This window comes from Amphiura filiformis, unplaced genomic scaffold (assembly GCF_039555335.1).
Source record: "Amphiura filiformis unplaced genomic scaffold, Afil_fr2py scaffold_31, whole genome shotgun sequence".
Taxonomy (NCBI): domain Eukaryota; kingdom Metazoa; phylum Echinodermata; class Ophiuroidea; order Amphilepidida; family Amphiuridae; genus Amphiura; species Amphiura filiformis.
The window spans coordinates 426515-444115 of NW_027305495.1; the positions used below are offsets into that span (position 1 = coordinate 426515).

At 37.7% G+C, this 17601-nt stretch overlaps 1 protein-coding gene across 1 annotated transcript in view; it reads right to left on the bottom strand.

The window, feature by feature from the left end:
- Positions 1–476: 476 nt before the first annotated feature.
- The window catches only part of LOC140143892 (ATP-binding cassette sub-family C member 5-like), a 39027-nt gene continuing 21902 nt past the window's right edge, over positions 477–17601 (bottom strand). The window contains 8 exon segments of the mRNA XM_072165721.1: positions 477–1124; positions 1737–1901; positions 5995–6108; positions 9718–9796; positions 9977–10136; positions 11013–11202; positions 14102–14191; positions 15810–15996. Coding sequence (XP_072021822.1) covers positions 981–1124; positions 1737–1901; positions 5995–6108; positions 9718–9796; positions 9977–10136; positions 11013–11202; positions 14102–14191; positions 15810–15996 — 1129 coding nt within the window. The 3' untranslated portion in view covers positions 477–980.

Here is a 17601-nt window from a genome sequence, read left to right on the forward strand (position 1 = left end):
ATTAATAATAAGCATGGGTAAAAAGCAGAAAAGACAAAAAGACAGAACAATTTGGAGTAATGAATTAAAGAGTTGATAGGAGTTATATGAGTGTTTTTTTGGTGTTTCAGTGTGCATGTTCTCATCATTGATGGTTTGGTGGACTGTCATGTAACCTGGATGTAATCGTGATCCTAAAAATGTCTTTCACGGTGTGACCCAAACTAACAAGACCTCTTCTACATTTGTGACTCCTCGCCACAACTGAGCCCGGATGTCGCCAGTGCCACTATTGAGATATGCTCCATCGAACTTAACAATAAACAATAGGAAAGAAAGGATTTATTGACTGTTTTATTGATTTTCTCTACTTAAATGTCAAGTACTATAGACATGATATACATCATTTTAAAGCTAATTTCAAGCAGAATATTTTGGTTGAATATCTCAAAAATGATGGCGACATCCGGGCTCAGTTGTGGCGAGGAGTCACATTTAGGCTGGCTTTAAAGGGAATTTTTATTAATACACTAATTGTTTTTGCACATATCTCAAATCACAATAGACCCAATTTAATCTTTCTTCTGTGTTACACAGAGGCGCGACCTTTGTCCCACGAAAACATTGGGTTAATCGTGACTGTAAAACTGTTCCAATTAGCATCAGTGAACACAGTGAATAGCAGTGTAGTAAATAGACCAAAATCTTCAGTGTGTGGAGAAACGGTCACTAACCTTAACTGAACGTAACCTCCCACAGAGAAATTATGTGCTCAGATTTTACTAAACCAGTGAAAACCGTTAACACATTGATATAGTGGGCAGGGCTTTTGTTTAACTTTTGAAAGAGAGAATAAATGTTTAGGAGTTACCGCCTCCCCCATCCAATTTGACAATTCAGGAAATCCCATATGAAAATTGCCGAAAAACTACTAAACAAATCCTGATTTAAAGGGAGGACGGACAGCTTGCAATGCGAAGTGACATATATCTCTTGCGCCCTCACAAGGCAGCTGTCTGCCTTTCCTGTGATGTTGTGTCACTTGCGTCTTTTGGCTCCTTGTTCCTTGTCATGTTGGCTACCATGATGCTAAAAAGTGTACTGGAATCGGCAAGAAGATTGGATGGGGTGTCAAATTCTGCAACCTGTGGAAAGATGAAGAGAACAAATACAAGTTTATATGGGACACGATCTGGTCCATGGAGGCTCAAGGAGGCCATTATGAAAATTGGGTTACTATAATTATTACCTTATACAAGCTATCATATACTGAAAACACCAAAGGTATAGCATCATACTTAGTTCTATTAAAAGTTATGTGATATTTATTTTTTATGTATTTTATTGTGTTTTTTTTAATTCATATTTTTGCCTTTATCTCAATTTCAAATTTATCAATTTGGTCTCTATGGACCAGATCGTGTCACATATTAATATTATATGCCCCCAATGTTGACGACTGTGGAAATTATGTGTCTGCATTGAATACATAATCTGGGTGTACTGATTACGCGGAGGTGTGTCCGAGTTAATCTTCTAACCGCATTTGACGCAAATCTTTGAAGTAAGTAGACTAGATTTACACCACCAGTTGAAACCCCTACACCCACCTTCATCTTTGTCATCTTCATTCTCACCATCACCAAACACACACCATCATTGTCATCATCATCCTGACTGCCGTTATCATCACCATCATCATCATCATTATTACTACCACCACCACTACCATCATTATCAATCATCAAAAAACATACCTTTCCATTATCGATGACCATAATTGTATCTGAATCTAGTACTGTCTGCAGCCTGTGTGCTATAGTCAGCAGTGTACAGTCACTGAAAGTCTCTCGTATTGTTGATTGCACTAAACTATCAGTCTCTGTGTCTATTGCAGCTGTGGCCTCGTCTAACATTAAAATCTGCAAAATAATGAGAACAAAAATGATACAAAAATAATTCAATGTTCATTTAAATAGCATCAATGTGAAAGGAATACAACATATACCGGGTGTCCCAAAAAAAGGTTACATGTAGATTTTTGAAAATAATCTTAGTTAATGTTAACAAATATAAATATCCTTTTCATGACATAATCTATGTACCCTCTACTAGTACTCCTGCGAATGTCAAGTTCACAACCTACGTACTTAGCCCGCATTCCAGGCATTCCTGACTAAGCTCTTTACTTGACATAATGCAACACGAGGTTCATTATACCACCGTCACAGCCACCGTGTATTTGGCGGGGCACTCGAGTAGGCCCAACCATAGCATGGCATATGCAGTATTGTATTCTGATAAACACAGAATAAAATTTGTTCAGTTCTATTTCATAGTTCAGTCAGAAATGTAAAACCAAACAGCAGCGATTTCAAGTCAACAAAATCCAAGCAAGGCCTAAATGCAAAAGATTGTTATTCATTTTACTATGTTCATGACAATACAGCGTGCAGAACTGCTTTCACCAAGAAACGTGTTCTTCTCTAATAACCATCCTCCTTTATTTCTTGCTACCAAGAGTCAAGAAATTCTAAAACTGATTTATTTCAGTGTACAATCTTTAATTTTGAAAAAAAAAGAGAAACATGAAAAGTAATATAAAAAAAAAATCTCAAAAAAGGCGTGCTTGTGTTCAACTTTCGTTGTGCGATATTTTGATGGTTAGCCACTCTTGACACCCCTGTCATCTTACGCTCATAAGTTAAGTTGCTTTTAAAATACGGAATTGAAACTTAGTAAACGGCTACAAGAAGGCTGAATAAATAATATCTAAAAAAATGACATTGTTTTTTTGTGCCATCACAAAATGCGGTTCATTTTCTACATGTAACCTTTTTATGGGACACCTTGTACATGTACATTAAATTAAATAGTAATAACACTGGGCTATTCCAGTTGAAATCCATACACCCCTTATGAAAGATATGGTCTTAATCTCCCACACAGTGAGTGTGTATTTAAATTTGAGTTGCCTGAATGGATAAATCAACTTGAATTCTATACCCCCACTGTGTGGATTACGGTCATGTCTTCCAATAGCCCAATTCAAGTGTCAGTGACCTATAATGACATTGAAATGACCTTACAAATTTATGAGGCCTATTGCTGATCATTTCCACCAAGTCTACAATATACCGTACAGTATACAATATATCGTACTGACGCGTATGAAATGAAAAATCTGGTAAAAACCAAGGAAAATACCAGTTTTAAATTTTTTAAAAAGGTGCCGCCATATTGGATTTTATAGCAATAATATTGTATATTGCATGGACGTCGCCATATTGGATTTGAACCCAAAAACGTAAGTGAGTGATACTTCTAATTTTCACGGCCAATTTTTTTTTCTCTGAAATTTTGCCTCTAATAAATGCCCCGAAAAATATATAGGCCTATATATATATATATATATAGAAAAGTCACCTGGTTTAACCCTCCGTACAACAAAGCCGTGAAATCAAATGTAGGGAGTACGTTCATCAAGCTTCTGGCCAAGCACTTCCCGCGTGGACACAAACTCAACAAAATATTTAACAGGAACACGGTGAAAATCAGCTACAGTTGTATGAAAAATATGAAATCAATCATCAAATCCCACAACTCACAAATCACCAAAAAAGCCAACCAAGTGCCATCAACAAAAAGTTGCAACTGTAGAGTCAAAGAAACCTGTCCCCTCCATGGAAAGTGCATGACTAGTGCTTTAGTATATAAAGCCAGTGTAACTTCGAATACAGAATCTAAATCTTATATAGGACTTTCATACTGCAGTTACTGTCCGTTTTCCTATACACAATACACAGTGCTCTCACCATTGACGCGTGACCCCTACAAATGATGTACGTTGCAAGAATGGGCACTTGCCTAGTTAACATCACTGTGTGAAAAATAACCAGCCAATATGTTAGGTATTCTCCAAACTTCTAGCAAATATATTTCTCTAACATGACCTAAAATTACAGCTAGGTTAGATGTTCAGAAATAGTCGCACTTTTGTAAAATGTGAGTGAGGGCAAGGCATAGCTAGCCAACTCCCCGTGTTAATTGAATGGAGATTTGACCGAAAATATTGGTATCGGACTGCTCACTTCTGAAGGATGCCACAAAAAAAACGGTACAAGCTACATCTTAACTACTCTCTGGCAATCATCATGATGAGTGTTTTATATAGTATGCCGAAATTGGGTACTGTAGGTGATTGACAAAGGGTCGCACTTTTCTGATAAATAAGTGACAGTGAACATGAAATATCAGCGCCCATAAACCCAAGTTAGTAGCTAGTTAGTGGAGGCCGTCACGGGACTGATTATTGATTATTGAAGTGCCTTATTAATAGATACGCACGATTTAGGGCAAGAAAAACAAACCGGGACACTTTTGGAGACATCATCATCATCATCATCATCATCATCATCATCATCATCATCATCATCGACATCATCATCATCATCACTTTCTACATTTTTTCTAAACAACATAGGGCCTACCGTTTTAATAAGATTTTTTTTTTTTATTGCATGTAACTATAATTATTGTTTAGAGCGTGATGAAATAAAACATCACGATTTTCATCCCGAAACAAAGTAATACATAAGAAATCAATTTTTCGTGAGTGATGAAATAAAACATCAAAATTGTCATCACGAAACAAAGTAATACATGAGAAATCGTTTGTTTTAAAGCGTGATGAAATAAAACATCACGATTTTCATCACAAAACAAAGTAATAGACCTACAAAAGAAATACATTTTTCGAGAGTGATTAAATAAAACATCACGATTTTCATCACGGAACAAAGTAATACGTAAGACATCGTTTGTTTGATTGCAATCAACCGCGACAGTTCGTCTCACACACATAACAATGCACTGCGATCAAATAGGTTGATGACAACATTTGATTGAATGGACTGCACTGCGCCATGATTACGTGCACCGGTTCAAATCCTTTGTTTGGAGCCAATCAATAATTTCACGTACATAGAGTTTACACACGCTGCAGCTGGGGTAATCGACCGAAGCTGGTTGCCGTTAGTGATCGAATGCATGAGCTTATTTGCTTTACTGAATCGATTTACTGGATTAATTTCCTGTTAACTGGGTTTAATGCCACAAAGGTCGAATCGCCTTTGCCATGGACCATGACTGCATCATGTCAGGCGGAACCTTTAAACAGAGGTTCAACAACCACACCAAATCAATCAAACATGACAAATATGAGAAGGAAACAGAACTCAAAATATGTATGGCAACTTAAAAGAAAAGGAAGTAACTACTCTATCTACTGGGAAATCTTGAAAGAATCAAACACACACAGACGTGACTCAGGACAATGCAACCTATGCATTGAAGAGAAATTAGAAATACTGCGTGCGAAAGAGCCTAACACCCTCAATAATAAAACCGAACTCATCTCAAAATGCCGACACGGTCGGAAAACACCAAGCCGCGCAAAGAAAAAATAAATTGCGCACTTCATTACTTGCGTAGTTGCTACGCCTACTGCGCCTTCCGCATTTTAAAGAAATAATTTGCGCACTTCATTACATGCGTATATGCTGCGCCTGTTGCGTTTTTCGCTAAACATGCGTGCATTTGTTTTTCGCATTTCAAAATTGCGTGCGTGCGTGTATGAAAAGAAATAATTACGCACTTCATTGCATGCGTAGTTGCTGCGCCCATCGCGTTTTTCGCTAAACATGCGTGCGTATATACCGTGTCATTCGTTTTTAAACATGCGCGAGCTGTCATGCTTTTCTAGTGAAGACGCGTACGCTTTCAACGCTGTGAATTTGTTTTGTTTTGGAGTTACAGTTCAGTGTTCACATAGTTCTCGTTTGTCTGGGAGTGTTCAGCTATTTATCTGATGATCGCCGTTTTAGGCGTGAAACTCCGAGTAATAAATCATGCTGTTATAACATAATTACGCTGTTTTATGTATTTTATATATGGTATTCCGCTTTCTTAGCTAAGCCAGGGGGAGGGTAAGTATAATAATAAAGTAGTACATACCTTGCTTTTACGTAATACTGCTCTAGCCAAACAAAGCAACTGTCTCTCCCCAACTGAGAAATTGTCACCATTTTCTACCACAGGAGCTTCTAACTGGTAGTCCAACTTGCTTACCTGAAAACAACATAATTATGAATAGAAAGCATAATTAACTGCTACGCTACTCAAATTTGGTACTCTCACCGGAGCGCTTTCACCGGCTCGACCAATGTCTTCAGGGGATGTTATTGCCCTGAAGATTTGTTGTTGCTAACGATCTCGTCACAGGTATAGATGACGTCAAACACTTTGAAGACGCTACGTTCTTGTTTGACGTCATCTATACCTGTGACGTTATCGGACTTGTTATTCTTGCATATTTCTAATATGTTCATGTTTTCCATAGTGCATATACAAAAAACCCGGGACAAAAAAATTCCCGCTACTATTTTTCTCCAGTAGGCAAACGAGCGGGTACATTCTCAATTGCATCTCTAGTGTAACCAATGTATCAATTAATAAAGCCCACTTAAAGCAATGTGCGGTTTCCATTAAAAAAAAACACTCTTATTTAATTAAAACAAGCAGCGGTTTGCGATGTAATCGTGATGTATCATGGGAAAAGGTCGACATCCAAGTCCGCGCAATACGAATATTACCATGCTATTACATAGGAACACGTGACAATATTTTTTAGTTTGTCAAAATAAAGGTGTTACACGCGAATCGATACTCAATAATACTTAATAATGTGATTTGAAATGTGCACAATTAATTTTTTCTCTATCGATTTGCGTGTAATACCGTTATATTGACAAACTAAAAATATTGTCACGTGTTCCTATGTAATAGCATGGTAATATTCGTATTGCGCGGACTTGATGTCGACCTTTTCCCATGATACATCACGATTACATCGGGAAACCGCTGGCGGCGCCCTTATTGTGAATAGCGAGAATTGCTGTGTGAAATTCCACAGCCGTGAAGCGGCTGCTTCCTGGAATGATCTGCAATCGACGTTTTTTAAGGACGTGTACAGATGAAGCAAGTTGTTGTTTGCTGTATCAAGCCCAGGTAGACCCAGGTAGATTATAAATCCTGTTCCATCAATTTAACATTCTGCTGCACTGCCCCCGACTTGGGACGGGCGGTGGTGAGTTGAGCGCTTTGTTCCCGGGAACCCTCTCTCCCCAGTGCAGCAACTGTTGACATCAGGGAATCACATTACAGTAGTGGCTACTCCCTTCTTTCAGACCAGGAACTGTCGGTATAAGGTGTTGAAACCAACGTGCCAAGCCACCCCTTAAATAAAAAAAAATAAATAAATGTAGATATTTATATAGCGCTTTATGCCGTAAACAGCCTCAAAGCGCTTTACATTTATTCCGCCGTTATTAGAATATGTCGGAACCACGTTTGCAGCCTACAAGTGGTGCAGGGTCCATCAGTACAACGACTGTGACTACCCCTAACAGCTTCCCATTGCACCTGGGTGGGGTGAGGCAAGCGAGGCAAAGCGCCTTGCCCAAGGGCGCAACACGGTGGTGGGACGGGGAATCGAACCCACGCACGTCGAGCAAGCTCTCAGATTATGAGTCCAAGGCCGTAACCACTGAGCCACCGTGCCCTCAGTTTACTTTGCTTAGTATACCAAGCAAACCCTTTGTCATCTGCAGGGCAGGACTTGCATTCCTGGAACATCTTGATGGGTGCAAGTTCCATTAGAGGTTAGGCTGGTCGCAGGATCCTGGTCCTGTGTGGGGAAGTAAAGCTTGGTCATTTATTCAACTTCAGGTAGGTCGAGTGGTGGCATATATGGACGATTCACCAATTCCCAGTTTCCAAAGTGTCTGTTGTTGCGTGCAAGCCATAGAGTATATGTTGCTCTTAATGCTGTTCTCGCCACAGTATCCAGTGCCTTTTTGGTTTCTTTGTTTGTGAGGCCAAAGAACTTGAAGCAGGTTCGAAGTGTGTTGTTTATGAATTCTCTTGATCCCACCTCTACTGGAAAGTATTTCAGTTGCCATCCTGCTGCTTGTCCTTCCTGGATTCTGAGGTTGGAAGTTCTCCTCAGCAGGTACTGTGAGTTCAATTATGATGCCTTGCTTGTCTGATGGTGAGTAGACAGTTATGTCTGGCCTTTTCGATGTCTTCATCCCACACTACTTGCCAGTCCTCACAACTTTGGATGATGTTGCCTTTCTGGGTTCTGTGCCATGCTACATTTCTGTACTTTGTTCCTGTCTCAGTTCTGAATGAAATGCCGATGACTTTCTGTTGATCTCCGTCGCCTACTGTCTCACAACTAGCTTTCAAAAGAGCAGGAACTAGTTGGTGGACTATCTCTCGGAATACCATGTCATGTATCCAGTTGTAACGGCCTGTTCTAAGAGAGTACTGGCAGCAGTTGAATATGTGCAGCATTGTGCAGCAGTTGTAGCTACATAGAGTACACTGACCTAGTGGGTGTTTGTTCCAGGTCTTGCAGGTGAGGGTAGTGTGTCTTGGATTGAGTTGAGGTAAAATTTCAGCATCTCAGGTGACCAGGAGTAGAGTAGACTATTCCATCTTGTGTCCATATGCATGGCTGTTTCCCATCCGAGGAAGCGCACTCGTTTTGCCATTCCATATAAGGAGACATGTAGGTGCTCTTCAGAGACATCTTTGGTAATGGATGATAGCGTGCTCCTATGCTCTTGCTTCTTCTCTTGGCGTTTCTGACGACCATGTTACCATCTGCATAGCTCGTTGATAAAAAGATGGCTTTCTCTTTCATGCAGCTCTTTCACAGCATTCCGCTGTTTCTTAATTATTCTTATTATTAATTAATTTATTATTGTCATAATGTTATCATTAAATATATTTAAATAATTAAGACATTTAATAATAATGTTTTTTGGGTTTGTTTTCCTTCTTGTAAAACATTTTAGATTATATTTTGTACGCACAAAAACCAATTTTTTTCTGAATTTTCCCAATAGGTCAAAGGTCAAAGTGTCCCAAAACTGCAAAAACTGTCCCACAATGCATTGCAAACTTCCAATGCCGATTTGGCTTATTGTTTCCCTTTGGTGATCTTGAGACCATGAGTCTACTATTTCCCTGAGACCGCTATACCAGCATGTATGCCACTAAGATAATTGAAAGATAGCCAACCTGCATCTACAAAACACAAGGATCAGTCTCACCATCTGCCTGTATATTATCGCATAATAATGTACAAAATATGATTCAAGCATGCATTTAAACATATTTATTCACCAATCTTTGCACAAGATAATGAGGGAATAATCAGAAATAATTAGGGTGAATACGTAGCTGATGCAAATGCTTTAACAATATTTTGTACTTTATACTCAAAATTACAAAAAAAAAGACTATTATTATAATAGGGTGACAATATTTCCTCTTTAAATTATGAGCTGAACAAATAGGAAAAACAAAGAAAATCGCTATTTCATTCCTGCCCCTATAGTTATTGCCGATGTGTATACCGTAAAAAATCGATAGTTAGCACATGTGCTTACTATCCAGCGCTTTAAAACATACAAACATGAAGAGCCCTATCCACACAAGTGTAAATGGTTTTGAGCAAATCATCGATACACATAGTTATATACGAACATGTAAACCTGCAAATGTGTATCTCAACCCCCGGGTCTCAACCCCATTGGCTCAGTTGGTAAAGCGCCGGACTTTGGTACAATTTCATGTTTTCAAAAGTGCTCGATAGAATGATCTTACCACATCTTTCATATGTGTTTTCTCTAAGGCGTTCCAAATTTCTTCATCACTATACTGCATTAATGGGTCTAAGTTGTACCTGAAACGTGAACATCATCATCATATTAATTTATCATTATTTTATAACCACTATTGATCTCATATATTATCATCTAGTTGTCACTTACATGTTACTAGTCTCACCGTTACTCCCCATATAATATATCCCCTTTCCACCATCCCTGTGACCAGCAAATCATAGACCCCTATTAATTCTTACCTAATAGTTCCAATGAACAACACAGGATCTTGTGGTATAATGGCTAGTTTTGAGCGCAGATCATAGAGACCTATTCCGCTGATATCGATATCATCAATCTTGATTTCACCTTCTTCTTTCTCCACTAGTCTGAATAGGCTCACACCCAAGGAAGATTTGCCTGAATAGGATATATAGAAACTATTTCAGTTGAAATCCATACACCCCATATGGAAGATATGACCTTAATCTTCCACACACGGGCTGTAGACTTCAAATGGTGTCACCCATTCAGGTAACTCAATTTTAAATACATAATCCCAGTTTGGGAGGTCAAGATCATTCCACACAGGAAGTGTGAATTTCAAATGAGGTTACCTACATGGGTGACTCCATTCAAAATCTACATCCCTGTCATATCTTCCATAGAGTTTGCATGTAATAGCCCAAGGTATGAAGTGGTCAGATCGAATCAAACCAAAGGCTAGTTGTGAAATTTACAGATACACAATTCGCTTTGTATAGTGCTTTTCACCTTTTTATACTAGACAAAATGTGTTGGATTACCCAAAACGTTTTTGAAGCTTCAAATTCACAGCTGTAGTGTGATGTTAGGATGCCAAGTCAACTGGTTCATGATATCTGTGTTTGGAGCCATGATCATAATGATCACAATGCAAAATCAATGGATTGCTAACAGTTGTGCAAACCAAGCATGAACCAGTAATTAATTAGGTATGACTTATTCACTAGGATTGGATTTCACTTAAACTTCTAATCCCCCTTTCCTCCAATCAATGTTGAGTACGTCAACAAGAGCAGAAACTAAATGTCGTGATTCAACATTAATTGGTGGAAAGGGGACCCAATAACTAACCTCATAAGCCGGAACTGGGACCATATGTGAGCATCCTAACCATTAAACCATGCTATACCATTTCTCGCAATACCACAAGCAGTACATGGTCTATTTTTAATTGAAATCCCTCACAAGAACAAGAGCAAATTAAATCCTACGGATTTAAACCGGGGACCTCCTATTTGTACTAATACTTACCAGAACCTGTTCTGCCTACTATTCCTATTTTTTCTTTTGGTTTTGCTTCAAATGAAATCCCTCGTAAAACTAACGGCAAATTATCACGGTATCTCATCTTCAATTCCTCAAACTTTATATGACCTTCTTGGGGCCAGTCTGCTGGAGGTTCATGACCTTTGATCTTTGTTGATGCCTCTGATCTTAAATTCTAAAATTCACAAAAGCAACAGGAAGGAGAATGTTAAAAACATTGGAAAGTATGGCCTACGCGGTTTCAGTCCATTATTTCAGCTGAAAAGGGACAGTAACCCAGCAAACACAAAAGGTTTTCGACATCATTCGCAAAAGGTTATAAAAGGTTGTCAGAAAACGTTTAAATGTCGGGTTATATAAAGGGTATATTAAGAGTATAAAACGTTTTCATAACCTTAAAAAACATTTTTGATAATCTACTGCTCAGCAAACAAAAATGTTTTACAAAAAAAAAAACGTTTAAATGTCGGGTTATATAAATGGTATAAAAACATTTTAATAACATTCCAAAAACATTCTTGAAAACTTGATACAAAACTTTCCAAACATACGAGGGTTGGTCAATAAGTCCTCGCAACTACTATATATCTCTGCTCAAGCATGACTTTGATGACAGTTACTTATCATAAATACAAGTTTGTACCTTTGTCTTTCAAAACACATAAAAAGTTTCTATTAGAGTACCTTAAATTACGTAACCTCATTTGCATAAAGTCACTGCTATATATGCACTGACAATTGTCAACATTGGCGGGAAATTTGATTTGTAGTTAAGGATCGTGTAATTAAAAGTAGCAGAAGTAAGGACCAAAGCAGTTTACAAGCTTTGTTTTTGGTATGAGGTAATCTAAGTATATTCACTTGATAATTGCGAGAGAAGAAATGTATCCATTAACAGATGAAGAAAAGGACCGTCTTTGAAAGGCATCAAAAATAGGCCTTAACAACAACCAAAAATGCTGTGAAAATCATGAGAGACGAGCACTCAAAGTAGACACATTAATCAAAATTATCTCCAAAATGAAACAAAAACAAATATGATTATTGGTATGGTGTGAGAGGTCTTATTCAGGACAATAGAAATTGTTACAATAAAAATGTAAATATGCGCATGCGTTGCTGGTATATATGATTAAAAGTGCCAAAAATGTATGAAAAAAGGAAAATTTCATCAAAATAGCGCTAAAAATATGACTAAATACAATATTGCGGGACAGTAACAGTGTGAGTGATTTGCTATACTGAGTCTCATGCTAAAATTAAACGAACCTTTTGAAATTCACAATTCGTATTCAATCTAGAGCCTCTCTATGGTGTGCTACTTTGATTACAAAAACATGACATTTTGAAAACAAAGGCTTCATTAATAGAGAAATGTTTGTGATTTCCCCACCGGAAGCTCCCTTTTTAATAATCAGTAGTTACCCAATCGAATCAGGTACCATTTGTTAAATTTTGTCGTTGAAAAATCTTGCTATCTCTTATTACGTAAAGGACCAATGGCTGACAACGCCTACTCAAAAATGGAGATATTCAACATGATCCCTGATCTTTAATAAAAATGGTATAGGTCTAAAAAGAGTATAGCATCAACCCAATATTATTGGTCTAAAACATTGCAAAACCGCGCAAAATTCTATACTTTTATTCTTGAGATATTTGGAATTATGTAACTATACCTCAATTTGGCTCGGTATTTTCCCCACTATTTTTCACCATAAATCATGCAGTGGCCATAGGCTACTGTGTTTATGCTAATGTGATTACGTCATCAAGTATGCAACCTCGCTATTACACGTTTGTTTTGAAAGACAAAGGTACAAACTTGTATTTATGATAAGTAACAGTCATCAAAGTCATGCTTGAGCGGAGATATATAGTAGTTGCGAGGACTTATTGACCAACCCTCGTAATGTTATTTTTGGGTTGAAAAATATTTTGCGAAAATGTTTGCCCAAAATATTTTCAATAACGTTTTAAAAACGTTTTCATGACCTTTATATAACCCGACATTTAAATGTTATTAAAAGGTTTTGAAAAAAAAAAAAAAGAACATTTCTGTGTTTGCTGGGTTCAAATATTTCAACATAATGTTATTTAAGTATTGACTGGGCCATATGGAAGAACAGGGGAATACTTAAATTTTCCCCTGAATATGGACCCAGTATAAAGAAGAAATAAACAAACAAACACAATATTTGGCAAAAATGTTTGCAAAAATAGTTTACAATAACATTTTTTGAAAACATTTCAAAATATTGTTATGTGTTTTCATACAAAACGTTTTAAAACGTTATCATGATCTTTATATAACCCGACATTTTAATGTTATTAAAACGTTTTTACCTAAACCAAAAGCCAAAATATAACTTATTTAAAACGTTTTTAAAACGTTTTTGTGTTTGCTGGGAATCCACGGTCCGCAGATCTGTGTACCATTGAAATATAGTCCATTGGAACTTGCAATATCATACTTTGGAGCAGCTGCAAGAAAGAGCTTGCTAAATAGTTCCGGGCAAATAATTATGACAATGCCCTAAATCTTTGCCAGCTTGACTCTCTAGATGATAGGAGGGGGACCATTGTCGTAAGTTGGCCTTTTTTGTTTTTCTATCACAAAAAGACCCCCTCGTTTCAAGAATTTTAGAAATTTTGTATCAACTTTTATAGTTTGACGAAAACCTTTTCCCAGTCTAACGGAAAGACCCCCTTTTTTGGTAAGATTTTCCACAGTATCACCAAAAGACCCCCATTTTGGGGGGCCTTCTCACCGAAAGACCCCCTTTTGGCTATCTCATGATCTAGGCTCTCACCGAAAGACCCCTAGTTTCGAACTGCTGTCCGCACATCCCCGTTACTTCCAAAGTCGATCCCCCACGGAGTATACTGTCCTCAGCACAATACGGAATATTGTACAATTGGGTGACTCCATTTGAAATCTACAACCCCTACGGGTGAGATTAAGATCATGTCTTCCAGAAGGGTGAATGGATTTCAATTAGAATAGCTCATCACAAGAACTTTTTTGCAATCTAACTTGTACGACAAGTTGATTCAAGTTGATATACACATACCTTGATATAATCTACAATTCTTTCTACTGATGCAAATTGCGCGTCGACTAATGTAGTCATTCGGACTGCGTATTTGAATATGCCAAGAAGCTATAGAAACAAAGATATAAACAGATTATCAGACATTATACTGTCATCGAGTGGCCTTTCTACATACACTTCAAAACACTTGCTTGAATGGTAATATGGTTTTTAACAAAATTAATTAAAACCAATAAAATTTTGATAAACATGTTGCAAAGTATGTTACCTGCAGAATTATATCGCATTTGTGTAAAAAAAAATATAATACAGAACTTTTATTTCCTTCTCATTTCTATCTATCCAATTGATTGAGAAATATGGAGCGATTTGAAAATGTGCAATTTCGAACAGATTACGCAGTGTGAAATTGCATAGCCCAACATGTTCAGTCAGTATGTGTCATTGCAGTAGCGTAGCCAGGAGCAAAGGAAGGGTGGTAAGAGGCAGGTGCCCATCTGTTAAAAGTCTTACCGAGGTAGCATATGACAGAGCCAGTCCTGCTATCAATGCTGGTGGCATATACCATCAGTAAACACAACGCACAATGCAATGCAGCATTCACTCTGCCCACTTACCGATGTGGCATATGACAATGCCAGTCCTGCTAATGCTGGTGGTATATGACCATGAGTAAACACAACACACAATGCAGCAGTCGTTGTCAGTAGCATAGTAAGAATGTCTAATCGAAAAGTCAGCCATCTATTAGCTATGAAGCACACACACCCACTTACCGATGTGACATATGACAATGCCAGTCCTGCTAATGCTGGTGATATATGACCATGAGTAAACACAACACACAATGCAACAGTCATTGTCAGTAGCATAGTAAGAATGTCTAAATGAAAAGTCAGCCATCTATTAGCTATGAAGCACACACACCCACTTACCGATGTGACATATGACAATGCCAGTCCTACTAATGCTGGTGGTATATGACCATGAGTAAACACAACACACAATGCAACAGTCATTGTCAGTAGCATAGTAAGAATGTAAAATGAAAAGTCAGCCATCTATTAGCTATGAAGCACACACACCCACTTACCGATGTGACATATGACAATGCCAGTCCTGCTAAAGCTGGTGCTATATGACCATGAGTAAACACAACGCACAATGCAACAGTCATTGTCAGTAGCATAGTAAGAATGTAAAATGAAAAGTCAGCCATCTATTAGCTATGAAGCACACACACCCACTTACCGATGTGACATATGACAATGCCAGTCCTGCGTATGCTGGTGGTATATAACCATGAGTAAACACAACACACAATGCAACAGTCATTGTCAGTAGCATAGTAAGAATGTCTAAATGAAAAGTCAGCCATCTATTAGCTATGAAGCACACACACCCACTTACCGATGTGACATATGACAATGCCAGTCCTACTAATGCTGGTGGTATATGACCATGAGTAAACACAACACACAATGCAACAGTCATTGTCAGTAGCATAGTAAGAATGTAAAATGAAAAGTCAGCCATCTATTAGCTATGAAGCACACACACCCACTTACCGATGTGACATATGACAATGCCAGTCCTGCTAAAGCTGGTGCTATATGACCATGAGTAAACACAACGCACAATGCAACAGTCATTGTCAGTAGCATAGTAAGAATGTAAAATGAAAAGTCAGCCATCTATTAGCTATGAAGCACACACACCCACTTACCGATGTGACATATGACAATGCCAGTCCTACTAATGCTGGTGGTATATGACCATGAGTAAACACAACACACAATGCAACAGTCATTGTCAGTAGCACAGCAAGAATGTCTACATGAAAAGTCAGCCATCTATTAGCTATGCGAAACATAATCTTAGGTACAGTGTTCTCGTCAAGCAGTCTATGAAACCTAAAACGTGACATAATAGAAAAAAATTGTGCTGTCAGTTCACTGCTTCGTGTACATTTCATTATAATAGATGTAAAGAATACAGAATGTCGCGGCAAGACTCATTACATTCAGCAAAAACCGGGACCACATTACACCTGTCATGTTCCAGTTGCACTGGCTGCCAATCCGTCAGAGGATAATTTTCAAACTGTTGCTTCTGACGTACAAAGTATTGAACGAGCAGTTTCCAGCTTATATTTCTGAACTTTTCCATGAACTAATATTCATATCACTCTCCAAGGACTTTGCGATCAGCTTCTCGGTATCTTCTCCAGGAATCCGCGTGAAAAACAAAAACGTACGACAGAAGCTTCTCACGCGTAGCGCCAGTACTGTGGAATAACCTCTCTCTTGCTCTTCGAACTCCACAGACTGTTTCTAAATTCAAATCTCGCCTCAAGACGCACCTGTTAAGCTATGCCTACGACTCCAAACTTCCGCTTTCCTTGTGTGTAATTACATGGTTTTGTTTTCATTTTGTATATTTGCTGACGGAATTTTACTCAGTTACTTATGTAATTTGCTTGTAATGTACAGGGTGATTTAAAATGAACTGTACCCAACTTCAAAAATTAAAATAAAATACTTACCGACATTTGAATAATTTGTGTTTGTAAGCTGTAACAGGATAGTATGTTTCCTATTATTGGTGAAAAAACCATGTCTTTACCTCTAATGGTTTTGAAGAAAAGTACATTCTTAGGAACACACCAAAAACGATGTTGCACACGGATGCGTATTATGCGTGTTGGTCTAAAAATGGTATGATAACTTGAAAATGCGATATCTTTTGACTAAAGCCACTTATTATCAAAATTCAAAATTTCTACTACAGGACACTTATCACTGCTTTCTATGATAGTTTTTTGATATGTACAATCTCCGCAAATATATATAAAAAATGGGTGAAGTTGGGTACAGTTCATTTTAAATCACCCTTTATTGTTTTTTGATTGCCTTTCCACCTATGTATTTTTATCTGTTTATGGTGACTTTTTATCATATTCTTTTTACATGCTTTTAATGATTTTTAATGAGTTTTTTAGATTCTGTAGCATACTTTTTAAGGTATATTTTGATGCCTTTGCTTTGGCGCTATAGAAGTCTGGTTATTAGATCATTATTTAATACGTGGTAATTTTCACAAGCGTAACTTTTCACCCTTTGCCGAGTTTGGACTACTTTATTTTGTATTTAAATTCGCAATTTTAAGGTTTCTTACATAGACCCGTTTAAGGTCTTAAACACCCTGTGGACTTGCACAAGATAGCATGGAAAATTTCTGCATTGTATGGTCAAAATTTTGGCTGGAAAATTGATGGGTGACGTTTAATAGAAGGGAAGCGTTTGATGATAGAGTAAATAGGGGAAACGAACTTATTCAAACATTACCTTTTACAGCGGCCTATCCAAGTAACATATACTAACCACCCATGCTCATAAAGTGCCCACCCAGTGACTTTTCTTCTTCAAAACAAGAAATTATAAAACTTTGCGCTAAAACTACCTAACTAATGCAATATGATAGTAGTGATTTCATTCATGAGAGGGTCTCAGATATTT